This window comes from Podarcis melisellensis, assembly GCF_964234715.1.
Source record: "Podarcis melisellensis genome assembly, chromosome: 13".
In the NCBI taxonomy this organism is placed as follows: Eukaryota; Metazoa; Chordata; class Lepidosauria; order Squamata; family Lacertidae; genus Podarcis; species Podarcis melisellensis.
Window position 1 is genome coordinate 21,279,945 of NC_138545.1, and position 25,945 is coordinate 21,305,889.

At 46.6% G+C, this 25,945-nt stretch overlaps 1 protein-coding gene and 1 gene segment (V, D, J or C); both read left to right on the forward strand.

Annotated features, from left to right (window-relative positions):
• The first annotated feature begins 223 nt into the window (after positions 1–223).
• Positions 224–5,038, forward strand: LOC309354654 (immunoglobulin heavy constant mu-like). The segment is given in 5 exons: positions 224–586; positions 1,952–2,248; positions 3,491–3,790; positions 3,890–3,991; positions 4,180–5,038.
• A 989-nt stretch (positions 5,039–6,027) lies between these two features.
• The window catches only part of LOC309354652 (hemicentin-2-like), a 36,942-nt gene continuing 17,024 nt past the window's right edge, over positions 6,028–25,945 (forward strand). For all 6 annotated transcript variants that reach the window (XM_081884908.1, XM_081884909.1, XM_081884913.1 and 3 more), the window contains exons 1-7: positions 6,028–6,187; positions 7,242–7,580; positions 9,810–10,106; positions 17,604–17,900; positions 19,490–19,783; positions 20,197–20,304; positions 23,480–23,818. In XM_081884908.1, the coding sequence (XP_081741034.1) occupies positions 6,145–6,187; positions 7,242–7,580; positions 9,810–10,106; positions 17,604–17,900; positions 19,490–19,783; positions 20,197–20,304; positions 23,480–23,818 (1,717 nt within the window). In that variant the 5' untranslated portion in view covers positions 6,028–6,144. The remainder of the gene's footprint in view (positions 6,188–7,241; positions 7,581–9,809; positions 10,107–17,603; positions 17,901–19,489; positions 19,784–20,196; positions 20,305–23,479; positions 23,819–25,945) is intronic.

A 25,945-nucleotide genomic window follows, 5' to 3' on the forward strand; every position in this document is an offset into this window, starting at 1 on the left:
AGTGGATAGTTACTTTTTTTGAGAAGTCAAAGGTGCATTCCGCATTCAGATTTAAACTAGTCCTCAAACTCATCTAACCAGCCTGGCTTTTTGTTTTGTTTTTTTTAACCAAAGGGCTTCAGGAATCCCTTTTTTGCATAATTACAGTTTGCAGGAATCTTAAAAGTTAAAACTGGCTTATGATTGCTTTAGCCTGTGATGGAGGTCCAGTCTAATTACAGTTTAACAGTATTTCTTGTCCTTTTCAGGGGAGCCGTGATAATCCAAGTCCCTTCATCCCCCGTCCAGGCAGGGCCACACTCTAATGCATTCCTGCCTTGCCACTTCTCCTTAGACCCTCCCAGGCCCATAAACGTTGATCTCCTGATTGTGAAATGGTCGCTGAGAGGAAAAAACGTTGCAAAGTTTGATACCAGCATCACAGTGTTTAGACCGAGGGGAGCAGTGCTTGATGCGACGCGGCTGCCAGAGGGAAACGCCACCCTCTACCTCTCGGACGTAAGGGAGGAGGATGCTGGGGAGTATACGTGTTTTGTTCTCCATACTCCTGACAGTGCTGAAGGGAAGGTGGCATTGAAAATGGAAGGTAAGGGAGGCAAGGCGGCGGGTGGAATAATAATAATAATAATAATAATAATAATAATAATAATAATTATTTATATCCCGCCCTCCCCAGCCTTAGCCGGGCTCAGGGCGGCTAACAGCAATAAAACAATACAAAAGTACAGCATAAACAACACTCTAAAATCATTCATTCTAAAATTAATTAATTTCAAGCCACTGGCAGCCATTGGGCCAGAGCTCCGCGAAGATTGCCGAGGGAGGGAGTCAGGCTGTGCCCTTGCCAAAGGCCTGGTGGAACCATTTTTAAAGCACTAAACATATTTCACATTAAAATCGTTGATGTAAAATACTACTTTAAAGCATATCCTTTGAAGCGCTTCACGTTAACTCCAGGCTAAACAGACCTGACAGGGCTCTAGTTTTATTCATGTATCTGCCTCATTGTGATATTAAGCAGCTGGGCAGTGCCTATTTCTACAAGAGAATAAAATGTGCGGTTGCTCAACGCCGCTCTGCACCCTTGCTTTGGCTCTCTATGGTCCGTTGCTTGAAGCACTTTTCTCCCAGCCCAGCTCTGATAACCAGATTTGAACCATGCTGGAGGCAATGGAATAGAGAGGTGTAGCGAGGAACACCTCTATGTTCACTTTTCTGTAAGACAGACCCCACACACTGCACCAGAACAGGGCAGCTAAACTAGGATGCTAAAGCCAAGACCTGCCACTTCCACATCTGTCATTGGAATAACCCTACCTGTGGAAATCATCTCTCCTTTCTCTGGGTAACACAACCAACTTCACCATGACACATGAGGACCAGCAAGAGATCCTTTTCAGTGGTGGCTCCCTGCCTTTGTCATGCTCCTTTGTCATGGTCTCGGTAGCCACTCCCAGTCACCAGTGTAGCTGCCGCATTCTGGATTAGCTGTAGTTTCCAGGTCACCTTCAAAGGTAGCCCCACATAGAGCGCATTGCAGTAGTCCAAGGGGGACAGTTTGCCCAGACCTTGAGGGATGGCATAGTGGAGATACAGGACTGCAGCTCTTGCTGTATTTGGGAGCGGGCCAGGCAGGACTTGGGGCTAAGAGGATAGTGAGTAATGTAAAAGCCACCTAATGAGTTCATGGGCAAGGTGAGATTTGATCTGCAGATTCCAATGTGTGCTTCAACCATGACTTCTACGCAAGCGTCCTTGTACTAAGAGTTGCCTTTTATCGCAGAAGGGAAGAGGGAAGTCACATCCATGCCATACATTTAAAGCACACTTAAAATGTGGCTTCCAGTGAAGAATCCTGGGAACTGCAGCTTGCTGCTCATGAAGCTACAGTTCCCAGCACCCTTTAAGCTGCTCAAGGAGATGCTCTCCTAACTCTCCTCTCTCCCTCCAGCTCCCCCACGCCTAACACTCGGCCCCACCGAAGTGCCCCTGGGAAAACCAATCAATTTGACATGTACAGCATCTGACTTTTACCCTAACGGTGTCTCTGTGAAGTGGCTGCGAGGCAGTGAGACTGTGAAAGTTGACTCGCCCCCTTCCAAGCGTGGGCCCAATTACCTCTTCAATGCAGAGAGTGTCCTAGAATTCACACCACAAATCTACGACATTGGTGTCACCTTCTCGTGCCTCATCCAACACCAAGCAGCAAAAGATCCAATCCGTCAAGATATTGAGCTGAAGGTGGTAGGTAAGTGGGAGCCTTTCATGTGCAACCTGGAGTTCTGAAATGCCCATGCTAAGCACAGTTCCTTAGTGAGACCCAGTTCTGACTCACACTCTCTACCCTGTTCTCCCTCTCCTTATTTTCCTCCTCAAAACACTGTTTTGCTCTAAACAGTAGTGTGTTCTCCATGATAAAGAATCCTGCAAGAATTTATCTGCTGAGGTGGATGAAAGCCCACCCAGTTAAATTTGCTTCCACACTAGGGCCCCACACAATTGCTAAGGCACCACTTTCCTGCAAATCAGCTGGAAGTCACATTAAAATGGTGGCTTCACACGCTACTTAGCATGGTGCTATATTTAGCAAAAAAGGCTTTATGTTCCCCATTTTGGGAGATGGGAAGCCTGTGACCTTCCAGATGTGGATGGGCTCCAGCTCCCGTCAGACCTAGCCAGGAAAGCCAATGGTCAGAATGGTGGGAGTTGTAGTCAAAGGGCACTGGAGAGCCACACTTGCCCCGTCCTTGCCTCACAGGACCTGTAGTGAGGTCCGTCTGGCGCCTCCATTGACCTCTTCCCCCCCAGGCTGTGATGGACTAGAATGGCATTTTTCACACACACCTGCCCTTTAAAGGGAACATAGGTCTGACTAAAATATGCAATTAAAGGGCTACTTTTCAGTAATCAGAAAAAAGCACAAAAGATGAGAGGATGGCAATTCCAGACTAAGCATTTGGCATGGAAGCAACACAGCCTTCTGCCTCCAAAAATCACCAGTCAGAAGCCTCTAGTGGTCACAAACAGGGCACAATAAATTCCTTCTTCACCCCATTCTTCTCTTGAGGTCAAGCCACATGTCAGGCCATTATTGGATATCTTGGTGCCTGTTTCCCTTAAGTCAAAACTGCTGTGGAGTGCAACTCTTAAATTGACCGCGGGGAAATGTTGGTGCGGGAGGGGATAATTACCGTAACCTTTTCCCCGAGTGCCTTCTTAAGGCAAACTGTTGCTATGCAATAGTGACTTTTGTTGGTCTCAGGATATAGTTGGACTCAGACCCTTTGTCCATCTAGCGCAGTATCGTCCTGGCAGCAGCTGCATGCACGGCAGATGCTCTGGTGCTGAGCTGCTCTTGTGTAATGCATTTCATACAACTGTGGACTGTTCAGAAACTGTTAGGTGGGTTGCCTTTATAATCTGCAGTGTCTCCCTCTATTGGCCATCACCAGACTTGCAGGACCTCAACATCCCTTTCCTCTCCTTGCAGCTCGCCCAGAACTTCATATGCTCACCAGGCCACCAGGGAAGAGGTTCTTGGTAGCGGAGTGCCTAGCGTGTGGGTTTTACCCACAAAATGTTACAGTGCAGTGGCTGCAAAATGGGGAGCCGATACAAGGGAGAATATACGAGTCTGAAGTTGAACAAAATCCTAACGGGACGTTCTCAACTGGAAGCGTCTTCTTCCCACAGCAGGGCCATTCTGCAGCCAGTTATACCTGCCAGGTACAACATGAAGCACTGGAGGCACCACTGGAGGAGACGATCCCCTGGAAGCCAGAAGGTGAGGGTGATAGAATTACCCACCTCTCACCCCCAGAATGTCGTACCAAATCACATTGGCCAAAACTTAAAACTGCATCTCCAACTGACTCTCTTCCATCTCCAGGATACTTTGGATCACCGTTGACCTGGCTTCTAGGATCTCTAGTACACCTTGTGGGACTTGGCATGGGGGTTGGAGCGACCTTGATGTACCAAAGGCGCAGAGGTGAGTTGGGGCTGCTGGGAGTGGTGGCAGAAAGGGCAGCAGAGTCCGTGGGAAGGCAAGGGTGCAGTGCTGGGGCACGGGACTGCTGATTGCAGTTTGGAGGAACCTGATTATTGCGTTCTCTCTCTCTCTCTCTCTCTCTCTCTCTCTCTCTCTCTCTCTCTCTCTCTCTCTCTCTCTCCTAGCAGCCAAGTATATGCAAGCTGAACCGAATGACCAAACCCTCCTAAAGACGTCGAAAGTCAGGAGGGAAAAGCCAGATGAAGTCTTTGGTATCTAACAGTCCACGGAATGAAATTTTGGCACAGGGTTGTTCCAGGCAATGCAATATTGTTCCATTTCATTATGTATTTCCTAGAAAATCTATTTCAAGTATGATAATTGCAGGAGGCTTCATTTTAAAGTCAAGGCAATTTAAATAATTTAAATTCAACCTTCCATTTTGAAATTATATACATATAGTAGAGCTCTGCACTCTTCAGGAATTCAAAGAAACCAAGAATATTGAGGCTTTTAAGATGGATATTATAATTTGTTAGTTCCAGGGCTGTGCCTCTGCCACCTCAGGGCCCCAAACGAGCCCAAGGAACACCTGATCCAGCCTGATCTTCATACTGATGACCAGTTGTGTTGTGACATACAAAAGAGTGCCTAGCTTGAGGGTTCGGTTAATCTTTAATTAAGGTTAATAAACCCTTCATGTCAGGAGGGAGGTTGGGGAACAAGAAGCTGCACCTCCTTGCCTCCCTGTTCTGAGTGGAGCATCGAGAACAAGAGGGTTCTATCCTGCCTGGTGCTGTTTTACCAACACATCCCCCATTCTGCCTCTCCTCTTTCCCCGTAATTTCCCTCCCTGTCCCAGTTTGTGTGTAATATGATTTCTTTTCCCCTTTAGTTTTTCACCTTATACGCTGCATTATCTGTATGGCTATACTTTAGCTTCACCTGTTCCAAGTTATGTTTCTTGTTTTCTTGTGTTCTGAATTCTGTATGGAAAAACAGATTTCAATAAAGTGTTTAAAAAATAAATAAATCCCAAATTTGTAGTAATTCAGATGTAGGAGAAAATAATTGATAGCACCAGTGCCTGACGTTGGGCAAAAGATTCTTGCAATGCAGTGTGTTCTCGGAGCCCTTTCCATCACTTCAATTCCACAATTCTAAGAAATCATCTGTCTTGAAACAGCATTAAATTATGCCCCGGGGCTCAATTCTTCTTTGGGGAACAGCGCACTGTCCCAATGCCCACATGCACCACAATTTGTGGGTGCCCGGCCTCTTCAAAGGGAATTTGTTGGTGCTGGGGCAGCCAGGGCCCCAGGGAGTTGGCACCTAGGGCTTCCAAATAAGCTTTGGGCCGCTACAAATCATTCTTAACAGAGAAGGAGATCTGTGACTGCCAGCTGCTTATGGCAAACTCTGCCTCTAGTTTGTGACCTGCTCTGCCTCTGCCCTGCCATTTTGTGACTGTTAGGCCTCAATAATCCTCAGGGCTGGAAGCAGAAAGTTTTGAGAACACGGCGCTTGATCAGCCATCGAAAAACTAAGGTGACGTTCTCCCCTCGGCAACCACTTTTTAAAAGCCGTTGTATACACATTCTATTTTAAATTATATAACAACATTCATACATACCACTCGGTTTTAAGAAAACCTCTAAACGGTTCACAAAAATATCAAACAGAACATAATGAAGAACAATATTTTAAAATATTCAAAGGAGACTTTGAAATCACCAGTATAAACTGCAGTGGAACCTTGGTTTTCAAACTTCTCCGTTGACAAACGTTTCGGAACTCGAATGCTGGAAGTAACTGCTTCAGTTTTCGAACACTTTTCAGAAGTCAAACATACCACGTGGCTTCCGTTTTGAGTTACCCTATTTTATTGATGCTTCCGTATTGAGTTTTCGGTTTTTGAATATTTTGGAACTCAAACGGTCTTCCGAAACGGATTGCGTTCGAAAACAGAGGTTTTTGTAAAAAGAAAAGAAACACACCTAACTTCTACACGCCCGTCTGGGCTGGCTTGCTTAAAAGCAGAATGTTTTGATCTGACACCCGGGAGTCACAGTTCAACTGAACTTTTGTCTCTCAGGTGCATATTGCTCTTGCATCCTTTCTGGAGAATACAAAGTAAGCACGGCGGCCCCAAAATGCCCAGCTTCTCGTGTTTGCTGCTCTCCTTGCAGGGTGCATGTAAGTCGCAGCCCCTCACCCGGAGGACCCTTGACAGTTGGGGGGGCTCCTGGGGGCTAGGGCAATGGAGGAGGGAGGGAGGGAGGGAGGGAGAGGCGGCTTCGCAAAGACCAGCAGGAGCCGGGAAGCGGGCGGCCAGGCGGCCTAGTCCAAAAGGACTAGGAGAGGTTTCCTGTCTGAAACCCTGGAGAACCTCTGCAGTCAGTGTAGAGAGTACTGGCCTAGGTGGACTGATGGTCTAATTCAGTAAAAGGCAAAGCAATACATTTGGTACCAGCTTGGCTCAGGAGTTGCCAGAAGGAGGCGTACAAAGCGCCATCCAACTGCCCAAGGGACTCCACTCCAGATTTGTGTAGGGTTTGCTCCTTAGCCTTTACTGAAGATGTCCCACAAGGGAGTTTCTCCCTTCTCCTAGATGGGCCACCTTCCCAGATTGACGAGCCCCATCTGCCCCTCACTTCCCTCTATAGCTGGAACTTGTCTTCACACGCAGGGGAAATCTCTTAACTCACTGAGGGTTTGAGACACGTTAGGTGTCCTCACCTCATTTAGCTGTCCAGTCGAAGCCTTTCCCTGGGTGTGGCTACTATCGCCTGCTGACAGCTTCTTGGCTCTTTTTATGTGAATTGCCCTGAGACCTTATGTGAATTGCCCTGAGGGCGGTATAATAATAATAATAATAATAATAATAATAATAATAATAATAGCCACAGGTGAAAGCTGAGTGCAGACTGAGGACCAAAGTTGGACAAGCCACCCCAGAAAGAGCTTGACGTGTCCCACACCAGAAGTGTTTCCCTTCCCCTAGCGCCCCATACACCACAGTAGGTAGTACTTTTTTGAGAAGTCAAAGGCGCATACTGCATTCAGATTTAAACTAGTCCCCAAACTCCTCTAACCAGCCTGATTTTTTACCAAAGGGCTTTGGGAATCCCTTTTTTGCAAAACTACAGTCTTCAGGAATCTTAAAAGTTAAAACTGGCTTATGATGGCTTTAGCCTGTGATGGAGGTCCAGTCTAATTACAGTCTAACAGTATTTCTTGTCCTTTTCAGGGGCAGCCGTGATAATCCAAGTCCCTTCATCCCCAGTCCAGGCAGGGCCACACTCTAATGTATCCCTGCCTTGCCACTTCTCCTTAGACCCTCCCACGCCCATAAACGTTGATCTCCTGATTGTGAAATGGTCGCTGAGAGGAAAAAACGTTGCAAAGTTCGATACCAGCATCACAGTGTTTAGACCGAGGGGAGCAGTGCTTGATGCGACGCGGCTGCCAGAGGGAAACGCCACCCTCTACCTCTCGGACGTAAGGGAGGAGGATGCTGGGGAGTATACGTGTTTTGTTCTCCATACTCCTGACAGTGCTGAAGGGAAGGTGGCATTGAAAATAGAAGGTAAGGGAGGCAAGGCGGAGGGTGGAAAACCTTTTTTAAAGCACTAAACATATTTCACATTAAAGTCGTTGATGTAAAATACTACTTTAAAGCACATCCTTTGAAGCGCTTCACGTTAACACCAGGCTAAACATACCTGACAGGGCCCTAGTTTTATTCATGTATCTGCCTCATTGTGATATTAAGCAGGTGGGCTGTGTCTATTTCTACAAGAGAATAAAATGTGAGGTTGCTCAACGCCGCTCTGCACCCTTGCCTTAGCTCCCTATGGTCCGTTGCTTGAAGCACTTTTCTCCCAGCCCAGCTCTGATAACCAGATTTGAACCATGCTGGAGGCAATGGAATAGAGAGGTGTAGCGAGGAACACCTCTATCTTCACTTTTCTGTAAGACAGACCCCACACACTGCACCAGAACAGGGCAGCTAAACTAGGAAGCTAAAGCCAAGACCTGCCACTTCCACATCTGTCATTGGAATAAACCTACCTGTGGAAATCAGCTCTCCTTTCTCTGGGTAGCACAACCAACTTCACCATGACACATGAGGACCAGCAAGAGATCCTTTTCAGTGGTGGCTCCCTGCCTTTGTCATGCTCCAGGGCAGCCTGCCTAGCTCCCACATCAAAATATTTTAGGCTCCATGCAATACTACTTTGCCTCCTCTGGCTTTAGAAATGGTTATTTGCTGAATGCTTACAGCGTGGTCCTAAAAGTCCAACTGAGTTAACTGAAGCTTACTCCCAGGTAAGTGGATATCGGAATTGCAATTCGTACACTTCCGTTTCATGAACTGCTGCGACAGTGGTTTAATGGTTTTTATTTTGTATGGTGTAAATATTGTATTTTTATCTTTTATCTGAATTAGATTTCTGGCCCATAATACAAAATGGCTGCTGATGGTGTGGGACAGAAATGTTTAAATAAATAAATACCTATAATTTGGGTCTCAGTTTTGGGGAGCATAGCCACGGTGCTCCCTCGGAAAGAATTTGCCTATATGAAGCACATAACACTGGTTCTCTCTCAGCTGCCATTATACTTCCCAGCATTTTTCAAGATGCGTATCTTGATATCCTAAATTGGTTAGGGCCGTGTATTACAGGGAACACCAGCTCGCATTCAAGCCTACTCCTCTGGAGATGAGGTTTTGGGGAGAGCTGCAGTTTCATGTTCCATCATTTAGAGATGTTCATTGCAAGGAAACAGAGCAGGGCCTCCTTTGTGGTGGTGCTACAGAACTGAGATGTGACCTCTCAAGAGAGACTTGACAAAAGCACGATTTGACAAATATCATCATTTATTTATTTATAACCCACCCATCTAGGTGGGTTTCCCCAGTCACTCTGGGCAGCTCCCAACAGAATATTAAAAACACAATAAAACATCAAACATAAAAAAATTCCCGAAGCAGGGTTGCCTTCAGATGTCTTCTAAAAGTCAGATAGTTGTTTGTTTCCTTGACATCTGATAGGAGGACAAATGCCACTGCTGAGAAGGCCCTCTGCCTGGTTCCCTGTAACCCCACTTATCGCAGGGAGGGAACCACCAGAAGGCCCTCAGTGCTGGACATCAGAGTCTGGGCTGAATAATGGTGGTGGAGATGCTCCTTCAGGTATACTGGGCCAAGGCCGTTTAGGGCTTTAAAGGGCAGCACCAACACTTTGAAGTATGCTCAGAAATGTACTGGAGCCAATGTAGGTCTTTCAGGACTGATGTTTATACGGTCTGGGTAGCCATCCCCAGTCACCAGTGCAGCTGCCGCATTCTGTTGTAGTTCCAGGTCACCTTCAAAGGTAACCCCACAAAGAGCGCATTGCAGTAGTCCAAGCGGGACAGTCTCCCAGACCTTGAGGGATGGCATAGTGGAGATACAGGACAGCAGCTCTTGCTGTATTTGGGAGTGGGCCAGGGAGGACTTGGGGCTAAGAGGATAGTGAGTAACTTAAAGGCCACCTAATGAGTTCATGGGCAAAGTGAGATTTGATCTGCAGATTCCTAGTGCATGTTTTCAACCATGACTTCTATGCCAACTTCCTTTTACTAAGAGTTGCCTTTTATCGCAGAAGGGAAGAGGGAAGTCTCATCCCTGCCATACATTTAAAGCACACTTAAATATGGCTTCCGGTGAAGAATCCTGGGAACTGCAGCTTGCTGCTCACGAAGCTACAGTTCCCAGCACCCTTTAAGCTGTCTAAGGAGATGCTCTCCTAACTCTCCTCTCTCCCTCCAGCTCCCCCACGCCTAACACTCGGCCCCACAGGAGTGCCACTGGGAAAACCAAGCACTTTGACATGTACAGCATCCAACTTTTACCCTGACGGTGTCTCTGTGAAGTGGCTGCGAGGCAGTGAGACTCTGAAAGTTGACTCGCCCCCTGCCAAGCGTGGGCCCAATTACCTCTTCTATGCACAAAGTGTCCTAGAATTCACACCACAAATCTCTGATGCTGGCGTTACCTTCTCATGCCACATCCAACACCGAGCAGCGAAAGACCCAATCCGTCAAGATATTGAGCTGAAGGTGGTAGGTAAGTGGGAGCCTTTTCTGTCCGACCTGGAGTCCTGAAATGCCCATGCTAAGCGCAGTTCCCCCTTAGTGAGACCCAGTTCTGACTCGCACTCTCTACCCTGTTCTGCCTCTACTTATTTTCCTCCTCAAAACACTGTATCCCTTTGCTCTAAACAGTAGTGTCTGCTCCATGATAAAGAATCCTGCAAGAACTTATCTGCTGAGGTGGATGAAAGCCCACCCAGTTGAATTTGCTTCCACACTAGGGCCCCTCACGATTGCTAAGGCACCACTTTCCTGCAAATCAGCTGGAAATCACATTAAAATGGTGGCTTCACACACTACTTAACATGACGCTATAATTAGCAAAAAGGCGTAATGTGCCCCATTTTCAGAGATGGGGAGCCTGTGACCCTCCAGATGTGGATGGGCTCCTGCTCCCGTCAGACCTGGGCAGAGAAGCCAATGGTCAGGATGATGGGAGTTGTAGTCAAAGGACATTGGAGAGCCACACTTTCCCTGTCCTTCCCTCACAGTACGTGTAGTGAGGTCCGTCTGGCGCCTCCATTGACCTCTTTCCCCCCAAGCTGTGATGAACTAGAATGGCATTTTTACTCCCTTTAAAGGCAGCGCATTGTTGTTGTTGTTGTTTAGTCGTTTAGTCGTGTCCAACTCTTCGTGACCCCATGGACCAGAGCACGCCAGGCACTTCTGTCTTCCACTGTCTCCCGCAGTTGGGTCAGACTCATGTTTGTAGCTTAGAGAACACTGTCCAACCATCTTGTCCTCTGTCGTCCCCTTCTCCTTGTGCTCTCCATCTTTCCCAACATCAGGGTCTTTTCCAGGGAGTCTTCTCTTCTCATGAGGTGGCCAAAGTACTGGAGCCTCAGCTTCACAATCTGTCCTTCCAGTGAGCAGTCAGGGATAATTTCCTTAAGAATGGATGCGTTTGATCTTCTTGCAGTCCATGGGACTCTCAAGAGTTTCCTCCAGCACCATAATTCAAAAGCATCAATTCTTTGGTGATCAGCCATCTTTATGGTCCAGCTTTCACTTCCATACATCACTACTGCGAAAACCATGGCTTTAACTATACGGACCTTTGTTGGCATAGGTCTGACTAAAAATACAGTCATACCTTGGAAGTTGAACCGAATCCATTTCAGAAGTCTGTTCGACTTCCAAAATTTTTGGAAACAAAAGAGCAGCTTCTGATTGGCTGCAGGAAGAGATTGAACCTGAGACCTTCTGCATGCAAGGCAAATATTCTGGTGCTGAGCTGCTCTTGTGTAATGCATTTCATACAACTGTGGCCTTTAGAGACTGCTAGGTGGGTTGCCTTTATAATCAGCAATGTCTCCCTCTAGTGGCCTTCACCAGACTTGCAGGACCTCAAATCTCTTTCTTCTTCTCGCAGCTCGCCCAGAACTTCATATGCTCACCAAGCCACCAGGAAAGACGTTCTTGGTAGCGGAGTGCCTAGTGTGTGGGTTTTACCCACAAAATGTTACAGTGCAGTGGCTGCAAAATGGGGAGCCGATACAAGCGGCAATATACGAGTCTGAAGTTGAACAAAATCCTAACGGGACGTTCTCAACCGGAAGCGTCTTCTTCCCACAGCAGGGCCATTTTGCAGCCAGTTATACCTGCCAGGTACAACATGAAGCACTGGAGGCACCACTGGAGGAGATGATCCCCTGGGAACCAGAAGGTGAGGGTGATGGAATTACCCACCCCTCACCCCCAGAATGTAGTGCCAAATCACATTGGCCAAAACCTAAACCTGCATCTCCAACTGACTCTCCTCCAGCTCCAGGATTCTTTGGATCACCGTTGACTTGGCTTCTAGGATCTCTGGGACACCTTGTGGGACTTGGCATGGGAATTGGAGCGACGTTGATGTACCAAAGACGCAGAGGTGAGTAGGGGCTGCTGGGAGTGGTGGCAGAAAAGGCAGCAGAGTCCATGGGGAGGCAAGGTTGCAGTGCTGGGGCACGGGACTGCTGATTGCAGTTTGGAGGAACCTGATTATTGCGTTTTCTCTCTCTCTCTCTCTCTCTCTCTCTTTCTCTCTCCTAGCAGCCAAGTATAAGCAAGATGAACCGAATGACCAAACCCTCCTGAAGAAGACGTCGAAAGTCAGGAGGGAAAATCAAGATGATGTTTTAGTTATTTAACAGTCCACGGAATGAAATTTTGGCACAGGGTTGTTCCAGGCAATGAAATATTGTTCCATTTCATTATGTATTTCCTTAAAAATGCACTTCCAGTATGATAATTGAAGGAGGCTTCGTTTTAAAGTCAAGGCGATTTAAATAATTTAAATTCAACCTTCCATTCTGAAATTATATACATATAGTAGAGCTCTGCACTCTTCAGGAATTCAAAGAAACCAAGGAGGCTTTTAAGATGTTTATTATAATTTGTTAGTTCCAGGGCTTTGCCTCTGCCAACTCAGGGCCCCAAACAAGCCCAAGGAACACCTGATCCAGCCTGATCTTCATACTGATGACCAGTTGTGTTGTGACATACAAAAGAGTGCCTAGCTTGAGGGTTTGGTTAATCTTTAATTAAGGTTAATAAACCCTTCATGTCAGGAGGGAGGTTGGGGAACAAAAAGCTGAATCTCCTTGCCTCTGACTGGAGCATCGAGAGCAAGAAGGTTGAATCCTGCCAGGTGCTGCTTTACCAACACATCCCCCAGTCTGCCTCTCCTCTTTCCCCGTCATTTCCCTCCCTGTCCCAGTTTGTGTGTAATATTATTTCTTTTCTCCTTTAGTTTTTCACCTTATACGCTGCATTATCTGTATGGCTATACTTTAGCTTCACCTGTTCCAAGTTATGTTTCTTGTTTTTTTGTCTTTTGAATTCTGTATGGAAAAACAGATTTCAATAAAGTGTTTTAAAAAATAAATATATCCCCAATTTGTAGTAATTCAGATGTAGGAGAAAATAATTGACAGCACCAGTGCCTGACGTTGGGCAAAAGATTCTTGCAATGCAGTGTGTTCTCGGAGTCCTTTCCAACACTTCAGTTCCACTATTCTATGAAATCATGTGTCCTTGAAACTGCATTGAATTATGCCCAGGGGCTCAATGCTGCTTTGGGGAACTGCACACTGTCCCAATGCCCACATGCACCAAAATTTGTGGGCGCCTGGCCCCTTCGTGGGGAATTTGCGGGTGCTCAGGCACCCAGGGGCCCAGGGAGTTGGCACCTAGGGCTTCCAAATAAGCTTTGGGCCGCTGCAAATCATTCTTAACAGAGAAGGAGATCTGTGACTGCCAGCTGCTTACGGCAAACTCTGCCTCTAGTTTGTGACCTGCTCTGCCTCTGCCCTGCCATTTTGTGACTGTTAGGCCTCAATAATCCTCAAGGCTGGAAGCAGAAAGTTTTGAGAACACGGCGCTTGATCAGCCATCGAAAAACTAAGGTGACGTTCTCCCCTCGGCAACCACTTTTTAAAAGCAGTTGTATACACATGCTATTTTAAATTATATAAAAACATTCATATATACCACTCGGTTTTAAGAAAACCTCTAAATGGCTCACAAAAATATCAAACAGATCATCATGTAGAACATTATTTTAAAATATGCAAGGGAGACTTTGAAATCACCAGTATAAACTGCAGTGGAACCTTGGTTTTCAAACTTCTCCGTTGACAAACATTTCGGAACTTGAATGTTGGAAGTAACTGCTTCAGTTTTCGAACACTTTTCAGAAGTAAAACATACCACGTGGCTTCCGTTTTGAGTTTCCCTATTGTATTGATGCTTCTGTATTGAGTTTTCGGTTTTTGAATATTTTGGAACTCAAACGGTCTTCCGGAACGGATTGTGTTCGAAAACCGAGGTTTTTGTAAAAAGAAAAGAAACACACCCAACTTCTACACGCCCGTCTGGGCTGGCTTGCTTAAACGCAGAATGTTTTGATCTGACACCCGGGAGTCACAGTTCAACTGAACTTTTGTCTCTCAGGTGCATATTGCTCTCGCATCCTTTCTGGAGAATACAAAGTAAGCAAGGCGGCCCCAAAATGCCCAGCTTCTCGTGTTTGCTGCTCTCCTTGCAGGGTGCATGTAAGTCCCATCCCCTCACCCGGAGGACCCTTGACAGTTGGGGGGGCTCCTGGGGGCTAGGGCAATGGAGGAGGAGGGAGGGAGGGAGGGAGGGAGAGGCGGCTTCGCAAAGACCAGCAGGAGCCAGGAAGCGGGGGGCCAGGCGGCCTAGTCCAAAAGGACTAGGAGAGGTTTCCTGTCTGAAACCCTGGAGAACCTCTGCAGTCAGTGTAGAGAGTACTGGCCTAGGTGGACTGATGGTCTAATTGGCTCAGGAGTTGCCAGAAGGAGGCGTACAAAGCGCCATCCAACTGCCCAAGGGACTCCACTCCAGATTTGTGTAGGGTTTGCTCCTTAGCCTTTGCTGAAGATGTCCCACAAGGGAGTTTTTTCCTTCTCCTAGATGGGCCACCTTCCCAGATTGACGAGCCCCATCTGCCCATCTGGTTTTTTGTTGTTTTTTTAACCAAAGGACTTTAGGAATCCCATTTTTGCATAACTACGGTCTGCAGGAATCTTAAAAGTTAAAACTGGTTTATGATGGCTTTAGCCTGTGATGGAGGTCAAGTCTAATTACAGTCTAACTGCATCTCTTTCTCCTTTTCAGGGGCAGCCGTGATAATCCAAGTCCCTTCATCCCCCATCCAGGCAGGGCCACACTCTAATGCATACCTGCCTTGCCATTACACTTTTGACCCTCCCAGGACCATAAACGTTTCTGCCCTGATTGTGAAATGGTCGCTGAGAGGAAGAACCGTAATAATGTGGCATGGGAGCATTTCAATCTTTAGACCGAGGGGAGCAGTGCTTAGTTGGCCGTCGCTGAAAGAGGGCAATGCCAGCCTCTGTCTCACAGATGTAAGAGGCGATGATGCCGGGGAGTATACGTGTTCTGTTAGCCATACTCCTGACGTTGCTGAAGGGAAGGTGGCATTGAAATTAGAAGGTAAGGGAGGCAAGGCGGCGGGTGGAAAACCTTTTTTAAAGCACTAAACATATTTCACATTAAAGTCCTTGATGCAAAATACCATTTTAAAGCACATCCTATGAAGCGCTTCATGTTAACTCCGGGCCAAACAGACCTGACAGAGCCCTATTTTGATGATGATGATCATCATCATCACCACCATCATCATCATTTATACCTTGCCTATCTAGGTGGGTTTTCCCAGCCACTCTAGGCAGCTTTCAACAGAATAATAATAAGGATAATGATAATGATAAAGCGATCAAACATTAAAAATTTCCTTAAATAGGGCTGCCTTCAGATGTCTTATAAACGTCAGATAGTTGCCTATTTCCTTGACATCTGATGGGAGGGTGCTCCACAGGGCGCCACTACCGAGAAGGCCCTCTGTCTTGTTCCCTGTAACCTCACTTCTCGCAGGGAGGGAACCACCAGAAGGTCCTCAGCGCTGGACCTCAGAGTCCAAACTGAACAATGGGGGTGGAGACGCTCCTTCAGGTACACTGGGCCAAGGCCATTTAGGGCTTTAAAGGTCAGCACCAACACTTTGAATTGTTCTCAGAAACGTACTGGGAGCCAATGTAGGTCTTTCAAGACCTGTGTTATGTGGTCTCAGCGGCAGCTCCCAGTCACAGGTCTGGCTGCTGCATTCTGGATTAGTTGTAGTTTCCAGGTCACTTTCAAAGGTAGCCCCACGTAGAGCGCATTGCAGTAGTCCACGCGGGACAGTCTGCCCAGACCTTGAGGGATGGCATAGTGGAGATACAGGACTGCAGCTCATACTGCATTTGGGGGCAGGCCAGGCAGGACTTGGGGCTAAGAGGATAGTGAGTAACGTAAAGGCCCCCAACGAGCTCATGGGCAAGGTGAGATTTGAACTGCAGATTCCTAGTGCATGTTTTCCACCATTACTTCTGCGCCAGCTTCCTTGTACTGAGAGTTTCCTTTTACTGTGGAAGGGAAGAGGGAAGTCACATCCATGCCATACATTCAAAGCACATTTAACTCGTGTGGCTTCCGGTGAAGAATCCTGGGAACTGCAGCTTGCTGCTCACGGAGCTACAGTTCCCAGCACCCTTTAAGCTGCCCAAGGAGATGCTCTCCTAACTCTCCTCTCTCCCTCCAGCTCCCCCACGCCTAACACTTGGCCCCACAGAAGTGCCGCTGGGAAAACCAATCAATTTGACGTGTGCAGCATCCGACTTTTACCCTGGCCGTGTCTCTGTGAAGTGGCTGCGAGGCAGTGAGACTCTGAAAGTTGACTCGCCCCCTGCCAAGCGTGGGGCCAATTACCTCTTCTATGCAGAGAGTGTCCTGGACTTCATACCACAACTCTCCGATGATGGTGTCACCTTCTCATGCCACATCCAACACCAGGCAGCGAAAAACCCAATAAGTCAGGATATTGAGCTGAAGGTGGTAGGTAAGTGGGAGCCTTTCCTGTGCGACCCTGGAATCCTGGCCCCCCCTCGCCCCCCTGCCCATGCTAACTACCAGGGCTTTTTTTGATCCAGAACTCAGTTCCAGCACCTCTCAGGTGGGCGCCATGGCCATTGTTAAGAGAACAAGGGAGCTGTTCATGAGTTCTGGCACCACATTTTCTAGAAAAAAGGCATTAGGAACCACTTCCCCTTCTTAAGGAGACCCAGTTCTGGCTCTCTAGCCTGTTCTGCCTCTGTGTATTTTTCTCCTCAAAACTCTATAGCTTTTTGCTCAAACCAGGTTGTGTCCCCTCCATGATATAGAAACAGTCAAGAATTTCTTTGCTGAAGTGGATGAAGCCCCACCCAGTCGAGTTTGCTTCCACACTAGTGCCACACTAGTTCAGCATTGCCAAAGCACATCTAGGCCATACATTTAAAGCACATTTAACAGACACTTGGCCCCACAAAGGTGCAGCTGGCGAAACCAAGCACCATGATAAAAATAGACTTGAAATTGCATAGTTTTGCCCTTGGCAACATGTTTCCCCCCAGCAACAGGTTTTTCCCAGCAACAGGTTGCCTTAGCAGCAGACTTCTTTATTAGACAAGCTATGAATGAGAGCAGACTGGCTGTGGCTCTGCCCAGATGCCTGAGGAGCACAGAGAAGGAATGATTCACTGTACTTAGTTTTACTTTATTTTCCTCAGGGCAGCAGTTGTATAAGTTGCCATGCTAATTCTTCAATAAATACTTTAAGCAGAACTGGAATGGGTGAGGTGTTTATTCCCACATGGGAATTCACCAACAGATGAGCTGAACTGAGAAAGAAGATTCAGGAAGAATTTCTGGGCGACTCTGCTGAATGAAAACAGAACCCCAAACGACTGGCATAGGGCACTGATGTGCCATACATTTAAAGCACATTTAACGGATATTGCTTCCTCTGAAGAATCCTGGGAACTGTAGCTTGCTGCTCATAGAGCTACAGTTCGCAGCACCCTTTAACAAAGCACAGTTAAGCTGCCAATGGAGATGCTCTCCTAACTCTCCTCTCTGCCTCCAGCTCTCCCACGCCTAACACTCGGCCTCACAGACGTAGAGCTGGGCGAACCAAGCAACTTTTTGTGTGCGGCATCTGACTTTTACCCTGGCAATGTCTCTGTAAAGTGGCTGCGAGTCAGTGAGACTCTGAAAGTTGACTCGCCCCCTGTCCAGCAAGCGCCCGATGGTCTCTTCTATGCAGAGAGTGTCCTGGAGTTCACACCACAAATCTCTGACGCTGGCGTTACCTTCTCATGCCACATCCATCACCAAGCGAGAAAAGATCCAGTCAGTCAAGATTTTGAGCTGAAGGTGGTAGGTAAGTGAGAGCCCTTCCTGTGCAACCTGGAGTCCTGAAATGTCCATGCTGAGCACAGTTCCCCCTTAGTGAGACCCAGTTCTGACTCACACTCTCTACCCTGTTCTGCCTCTGCATATTTTCCTCTTCAAAGCTCTCTATCCCTTTGCTCTAACTAGTAGTGTGTGCTCCATGATAAAGAATCCTGCAATAACTTATCTGCTGAGGTGGGTGAAGGCCCACCCAGTCGAATCTTCTTCCATACTAGGGCCCCTCACGATGCTAAGGCACCGCTTTCCTGCAAATCAGCTGGAAGTCACATTAAAATGGTGGCTTCACACACTACTTAACATGGTGCTATAATTAGCAAAAAGGCTTTACGTTCCCCATGTTTGGAGATGGGAAGCCTGTGACCCTCCAGATGTGGATGGGCTCCAGCTCCTGTCAGACCTAGCCAGGAAAGCCAATGGTCAGAATGATGGGAGTTGTAGTCCAAGGACATTGGAGAGCCACACTTGCCCCATCCTTGCCTCACAGGACCTGTAGTGAGGTCCGTCTGGCGCCTCCATTGACCTCTCCCCCCCCCAGGCTGTGATGGACTAGAATGGCATTTTTGCTCCCTTTAAATGGAGCACATAGGTCTGACTGAAAATAGAGTCGTACCTTTGAAGTCGAACGGAATCCGTTCTGGAAGTGCATTTGACTTCCAAAACATTCGGAAAACAAAGCACAGCTTCTGATTTACTATAGGCTCTAGTCCTGTATTGTTCCTACAGTTAAGGGGTAGAGTCCATAACAGCATACATAATCCAATTCCTTCTTCACCCCATTCTTCTCTTTGGGTCAAAATGAAGAAGCGTCTCCACCCCCATCGTTCTGCTCAGACACTGAGGTCCAGCTCCGAGGGCCTTCTGGTGGTTCCCTCCCTGCAAGAAGTGAGGTTACAGGGAACCAGGCAGAGGGCCTTCTCGGTAGTGGCACCCACCCTGTGGAATGCAATCCCATCAGATGTCAAGGAAATAAACAACTATCTGACTTTCAGTAGACATCTGAAGGCAGCCCTGCTTAGGAAAGTTTTTAATGTTTGATGTTTTATCCTGTTTTTAATATTCTGTTGGGAGCTGCCCAGAGTGGCTGGGGAAACCCAGCCAGATGGGTGGGGTATAAATAAAGGATGATGATGATGATGATGATGTCAGGAGTGCAACTCTTAATTTGACTTGGGGGAAATGATGGCATGGGAGGGGAATATCAGACTTCTTAAGGCAAACTGCAGCTATTCAATAGTGACTTTTGTTGGTCTCAGGATATAGTTGGACTTGGACCGGTGTCCATCTAGCGCAGTATTGTATATGCTGCCTGGCAGCAGCTGTCTGGCTTTCAGGAGGCAGCTTTTCTCAGCCCTGCCTGGAGACACCAGAGATTGAACCTGAGACCTTCTGCATGCAAGGCAGATGCTCTGGTGCTGAGCTAATCTTGTGTAATGCATTCATACAACTGTGGACTGTTCAGAAACTGTTAGGTGGGTTGCCTTTATAATCTGCAGTGTCTCCCTCTATTGGCCATCACCAGACTTGTAGGACCTCAACATCTCTTTCCTCTCCTTGCAGCTCGCCCAGAACTTCATATGCTCACCAGGCCACCAGCAAAGTCGTTCTTGGTAGCTGAGTGCCTAGTGTGCGGGTTTTACCCACAAAACGTTACAGTGCAGTGGCTGCAAAATGGGGAGCCGATACAAGGGAGAATATATGAGTCGGAACTTGTACAGAATCCTAACGGGACGTTCTCAACTGGAAGCATCTTCTTCCCAAAGCAGGGCAATCTTGCATCCAATTTTACCTGCCAGGTACAACATGAAGCACTGGAGGCACCACTGGAGGAGACTATCCCCTGGGAGCCAGAAGGTGAGGGTGTCAGGGAACTGCCATCGGCTCAGCAGGGAGAGGGGAAAAGCCGATGGATTACAGAGAGCCCCGAAAGATTGTGGGAAGCAGCTCCTCCTCAGAGGAGGAGAGTAACCACGTCTCCAGTAGAGAGGAGCTTCAGGGCTCGGAGGAGGCGAGGCGGTGCCAGGCGCGCCAAGAGGGGAGGCGCAACTGAGCATGGGAAAGTGGCGCTCTCGACAGATAAAGTTTATTTTGGCATCAAAAGCAAGGCTTCACAGCCGAGCAAGGAGGCATTTGCCTGCTTGCTCTCGAGTAACCGCTTGGAACCTTACCAGAGGGTGATGGAATTACCCACCTCTCACCCCCAGAATGTAGTACCAAATCACATTGGCCAAAACTTAAACCTGCATCTCCAACTGACTCTCCTCCAGCTCTAGGATACTTTGGATCACCGATGACTTGGCTTCTAGGATCTGCAGGACATGTTGTGGGACTTGGCATGGGAGTTGGAGCGACGTTGATGTACCAAAGGCGCAGAGGTGAGTTGGGGCTGCTGGGAGTGGTGGCAGAAAGGGCAGCAGAGTCCGTGGGGAGGCAAGGCTGCAGTGCTGGGGCACGGGACTGCTGATTGCAATTTGGAAGCACCTGATTATTGCGTTTTCTCTCTCTCTCTTATCAGCCCCGTAAGCACAAGCTGCGCTGAATGAAGAAACCCTCCTGAAGAAGATGTCGAAAGTCAGGAGGGGAAAGCCAGATGAAGTCTTTGGTATCTAACAGTCCACGGAATGACATTTTGGCACAGGGTTGTTCCAGGCAATGCAATATTGTTCCATTTCATTATGTATTTCCTAGAAAATCTATTTCAAGTATGATAATTGCAAGAGGCTTCATTTTAAAGTCAAGGCGATTTAAATCATTTGAAATTAACCTTCCATTCTGAAATTATATACATATAGTAGAGCTCTGCACTCTTTGGGTATTCTAAGAAACCAAGGGATATTGAGGCTTTTAAGATGTTTATTATAATTTGTTAGTTCCAGGGCTGTGCCTCTGCCACCTCAGGGCCCCAAACAAGCCCAAGGAACACCTGATCCAGCCTGATCTTCATACTGATGACCAGTTGTGTTGTGACATACAAAAGAGTGCCTAGCTTGAGGGTTCGGCTACCGTTTAATTAGGGTTAATAAACCCTTCATGTCAGGAGGGAGGTTGGGGAACAAGAAGCTGCATCTCCTTGCCTCTGACTGGAGCATCGAAAGCAAGAAGGTTCAATCCTGCCTGGTGCTGCTTTACCAACACATCCCCCAGTCTGCCTCTCCTCTTTCCCCGTCATTTCCCTCCCTGTCCCAGTTTGTGTGTAATATTATTTCTTTTCTCCTTTAGTTTTTCACCTTATACGCTGCATTATCTGTATGGCTATACTTTAGCTTCACCTGTTCCAAGTTATGTTTCTTGTTTTTTTGTCTTTTGAATTCTGTATGGAAAAACAGATTTCAATAAAGTGTTTTTTAAAAAATAATCCCCAATTTGTAGTAATTCAGATGTAGGAGAAAATAATTGACAGCACCAGTGCCTGATGTTGGGCAAAAGATTCTTGCAATGCAGTGTGTTCTCGGAGTCCTTTCCAACACTTCAATTCCACAATTCTATGAAATCATCTGTCTTGAAACAGCATTAAATTATGCCCAGGGGCTCAATTCTTCTTTGGGGAACAGCGCACTGTCCCAATGCCCACATGCACCACAATTTGTGGGTGCCCAGCCTCTTCAAGGGGAATTTGTGGGTGCTGGGGCAGCCAGGGCCCCAGGGAGTTGGCACCTAGGGGCTTCCAAATAAGCTTTGGGCCGCTGCAAATCATTCTTAACAGAGAAGGAGATCTGTGACTGCCAGCTGCTTACGGCAAACTCTGCCTCTAGTTTGTGACCTGCTCTGCCTCTGCCCTGCCATTTTGTGACTGTTAGGCCTCAATAATCCACAAGGCTGGAAGCAGAAAGTTTTGAGAACACGGCGCTTGATCAGCCATTGAAAAACTAAGGTGACGTTCTCCCCTCGGCAACCACTTTTTAAAAGCAGTTGTATACACATTCTATTTTAAATTATATAACAACATTCATATATACCTCTCGGTTTTAAGAAAACCTCTAAATGGCTCACAAAAATATCAAACAGATCATCATGTAGAACATTATTTTAAAATATGCAAATATAACTTTGAAATCACCAGTATAAACTGCAGTGGAACCTTGGTTTTCAAACTTCTCCGTTGACAAACGTTTCGGAACTCAAATGCTGGAAGTAACTGCTTTAGTTTTCGAACACTTTTCAGAAGTCAAACATACCACATGGCTTCCGTTTTGAGTTTCCCTATTTTATTGATGCTTCCGTATTGAGTTTTCGGTTTTTGAATATTTTGGAACTCAAACGGTCTTCCGGAACGGATTGCGTTCGAAAACCGAGGTTTTTGTAAAAAGAAAAGAAACACACCTAACTTCTACACGCCCGTCTGGGCTGGCTTGCTTAAAAGCAGAATGTTTTGATCTGGAACCCAGGAGTCACAGTTCAACTGAACTTTTGTCTCTCAGGTGCATATTGCTCTCGCATCCTTTCTGGAGAATACAAAGTAAGCACGGCGGCCCCAAAATGCCCAGCTTCTCGTGTTTGCTGCTCTCCTTGCAGGGTGCATGTAAGTCGCAGCCCCTCACCCGGAGGACCCTTGACAGTTGGGGGGGCTCCTGGGGGCTAGGGCAATGGAGGAGGGAGGGAGGGAGGGAGGGAGAGGCGGCTTCGCAAAGACCAGCAGGAGCCGGGAAGCGGGCGGCCAGGCGGCCTAGTCCAAAAGGACTAGGAGAGGTTTCCTGTCTGAAACCCTGGAGAACCTCTGCAGTCAGTGTAGAGATTCAGTATAAGGCAAAGCAGACCAGAGCAATACATTTGGTACCAGCTTGGCTCAGGAGTTGCCAGAAGGAGGCGTACAAGGCGCCATCCAACTGCCTAAGGTACTCCACTCCAGATTTGTGTTGGGTTTGCTCCTTAGCCTTTGCTGAAGATGTCCCACAAGGGAGTGGAGGTTTAGGGTCAGAGTTTTTTCCTTCTCCTAGATGGGCTACCTTCCCAGATTGACGAGCCCCATCTGCCCCTCACTGCCCTCTATAGCTGGAACTTGTCTTCACATGCAGGGGAAATCTCTTAACTCACTGAGGGTTTGAGACACGTTAGCTGTCCTCACCTCATTTAGCTGGCCAGTCAAAGCCTTTCCCTGGGTGTGGCTACTATCGCCTGCTGACAGCTTCTTGGCTCTTTTTATGTGAATTGCCCTGAGACCGCCGGGTATAAGGTGCTATAATGATGATGATGATAATAGCCACAGGTGAGAGCTGAGTGCAGACTGAGGACCCAAGTTGGACAAGCCACCCCAGAAAGAGCTTGACGTGTCCCACACCAGAGGTACTCCCCCTACCTTGCGCCCACAGTGGATGGTTACTTTTTTTGAGATGTCAAAGGCACATCCCACATTCAGATTTAAAGTAGTCCTCAAACTCCTCTAACCAGCCTGGTTTTGTTTTGTTTTTTTAACCAAAGGGCTTCAGGAATCCCATTTTTACATAACTACAGTTTGCAGGAATCTTAAAAGTTAAAACTGGTTTATGATGGCTTTAGCCTGTGATGGAGGTCCAGTCTAATTACAGTCTAACTGTATCTCTTTGTCCTTTTCAGGGGCAGCCGTGATAATCCAAGTCCCTTCATCCCCAGTCCAGGCAGGGCCACACACTAATGCATACCTGCCCTGCCATTACACTTTTGACCCTCCCAGGACCATAAACATTTCAGCCCTGATTGTGAGATGGTCGCTGAGAGGAAGAACCGTTGTAAAGGTGCATGGGAGTATTTCAACCTTTAGACCGAGGGGAGCAGTGGTTAATTGGGGCAAAGTGCGAGAGGGCAATGCCAGCGTCTTCATCACAGATGTAAGAGGCGATGATGTCGGGGTGTATACGTGTTGTGTTAGCCATACTCCTGACGTTGCTGAAGGGAAGGTGACATTGAAATTAGAAGGTAAGGGATGCAAGGAGGTGGGCATATTTCACATGAAAGTCCTTGATGTAAAGTACAGTGGTACCTCGGGTTACAGTCGCTTCAGGTTACAGACTCCGCTAAGGCAGAAATAGTATCTCGGGTTAAGAACTTTGCTTCAGGATAAGAACAGAAATTGTGCAGAAGCAGCACGGCGGCAGCGGGAGGCCCCATTAGCTAAAGTGGTGCTTCAGGTTAAGATCAGTTTCAGGTTAAGAATGGACCTCCAGAATGAATTCAGTTCTTAACCAGAGGTACCACTGTACCATTTTAAAGCACATCCTATGAAGCGCTTCATGTTAACTCTGGGCCAAACAAACCTGACAGGGACCTATTTTAATGATGCTGCTGCTGCTGATAATTTATACCCTGCCCACCTGGCTGGGTTTCCCCAGCCACTCTGGGCAGCTTCCTTTTTTTTATATAAATTTTTATTAAGGTTTTTCATTACAAATGCATATTTAATAAACAACATTGATTATTTGACATCTTTTGATTACTACTTTGGACTCCCTCACGTCTCCCGCTCCCACTTGCCTCATTATAGAATTGTTTCCAAGCAAATTATCATTTTGTTCATAGTCTTAAATCCAATCATTTAAATACAGTCTCTTCCTTTCTCCAAAAAGAGATATATACTTTCCTTATTTCCCTTGTCATTAAACTCAAATCTAATTTAATTGGAGACAATTATTTCTGTTCTGACGTCCCTGTTAACATTCAACCAAATTACAGTACTTTTGTAGATAAATCTTGAATTTCTTCCAATCTTCTTCAACCCTCTCCTCTCCCAGGTCTCGGATTCTGCCAGTCATCTCAGCTAGTTGCATATAGTCCATCAGCTGCATCTGCCATTCTTCCAGTGTGGGTAGATCTTGGGTTTTCCAGTTCTTAGCGATGAGTATCCTTGCTGCCGTTGTTGCGTACATAAAAAATGTTCTGTCCTTCTTTAACACATTCTGGCCGACAATGCCCAGAAGGAAGGCCTCTGGTTTCTTGGTAAAGGTATACTTAAACACCTTTTTCAGCTCGTTGTATATCATTTCCCAGAAGACCTTCACTCTAGGGCAAGTCCACCAGAGGTGAAAGAATGTTCCTTCATTTTCCTTACATTTCCAACATTTATTATCAGACGAATGGTATATTTTGGCCAATTTAACTGGGGTCATGTACCATCTGTATATCATTTTCATTACATTTTCCTTCAGAGCATTACATGCAGTGAAGTTCAGCCCAGTGGTCCACAACCTTTCCCAATCTTCAAACATAATATTATGCCCAATATCCTGTGCCCACTTTATCATAGCCGATTTAACCATTTCATCTTGTGTGTTCCATTTCAGCAGCAAATTATACATTTTTGAAAGTACTTTAGTCTTAGGTTCTAGCAATTCTGTTTCCAACTTCCATTTCTCCACCTGGAATCCTAACTTTTTGTCAATCTTAAACACTTCTTTAATCTGAGCATAGTGTAACCAGTCTCGCACTTTATCTTTCATTTTCTCTAAACTCTGCAATTTCCAATTGTCTCCGTCTCTTTCTAATATTTCCCAATACTTTGGCCAATTGGCCTCCACCTCGGAGTTTTATTTTCCAATAAGTCTTTGTATTTTATCCAGACATTAAATACTGCTTTCCTGACAATATGGTTCTTGAAGGCCTTGTTAATCTTAACCTTATCATACCATAAGTATGCATGCCATCCAAATGCATTGTTAAAACCTTCCAAATCCAATACGTCCGTGTCTTCTAGAAGTAGCCAGTCTTTTAGCCAGCAGAAAGCTGCGGCTTCATAATATAACTTTAAGTCTGGCAGGGCAAAGCCCCCTCTTTCTTTCGCATCCGTTAATATCTTAAACTTAATTCTGGGCTTTTTGCCCTGCCAGACAAATTTAGAGATATCTTTCTGCCACTTCCGGAAGCACTCCGTTTTGTCTACAATTTGTAATGTTTGAAACAAAAACAACATTTTTGGCAATACATTCATCTTAATGGCAGCTATTCGGCCTAACAATGAAAGTTTTAGTTTTGACCAACTGTCCAAGTCTCTCTTAATCTCCAACCAACATTTTTCATAATTATCCTTGAATAAACTCAGATTTTTTGCTG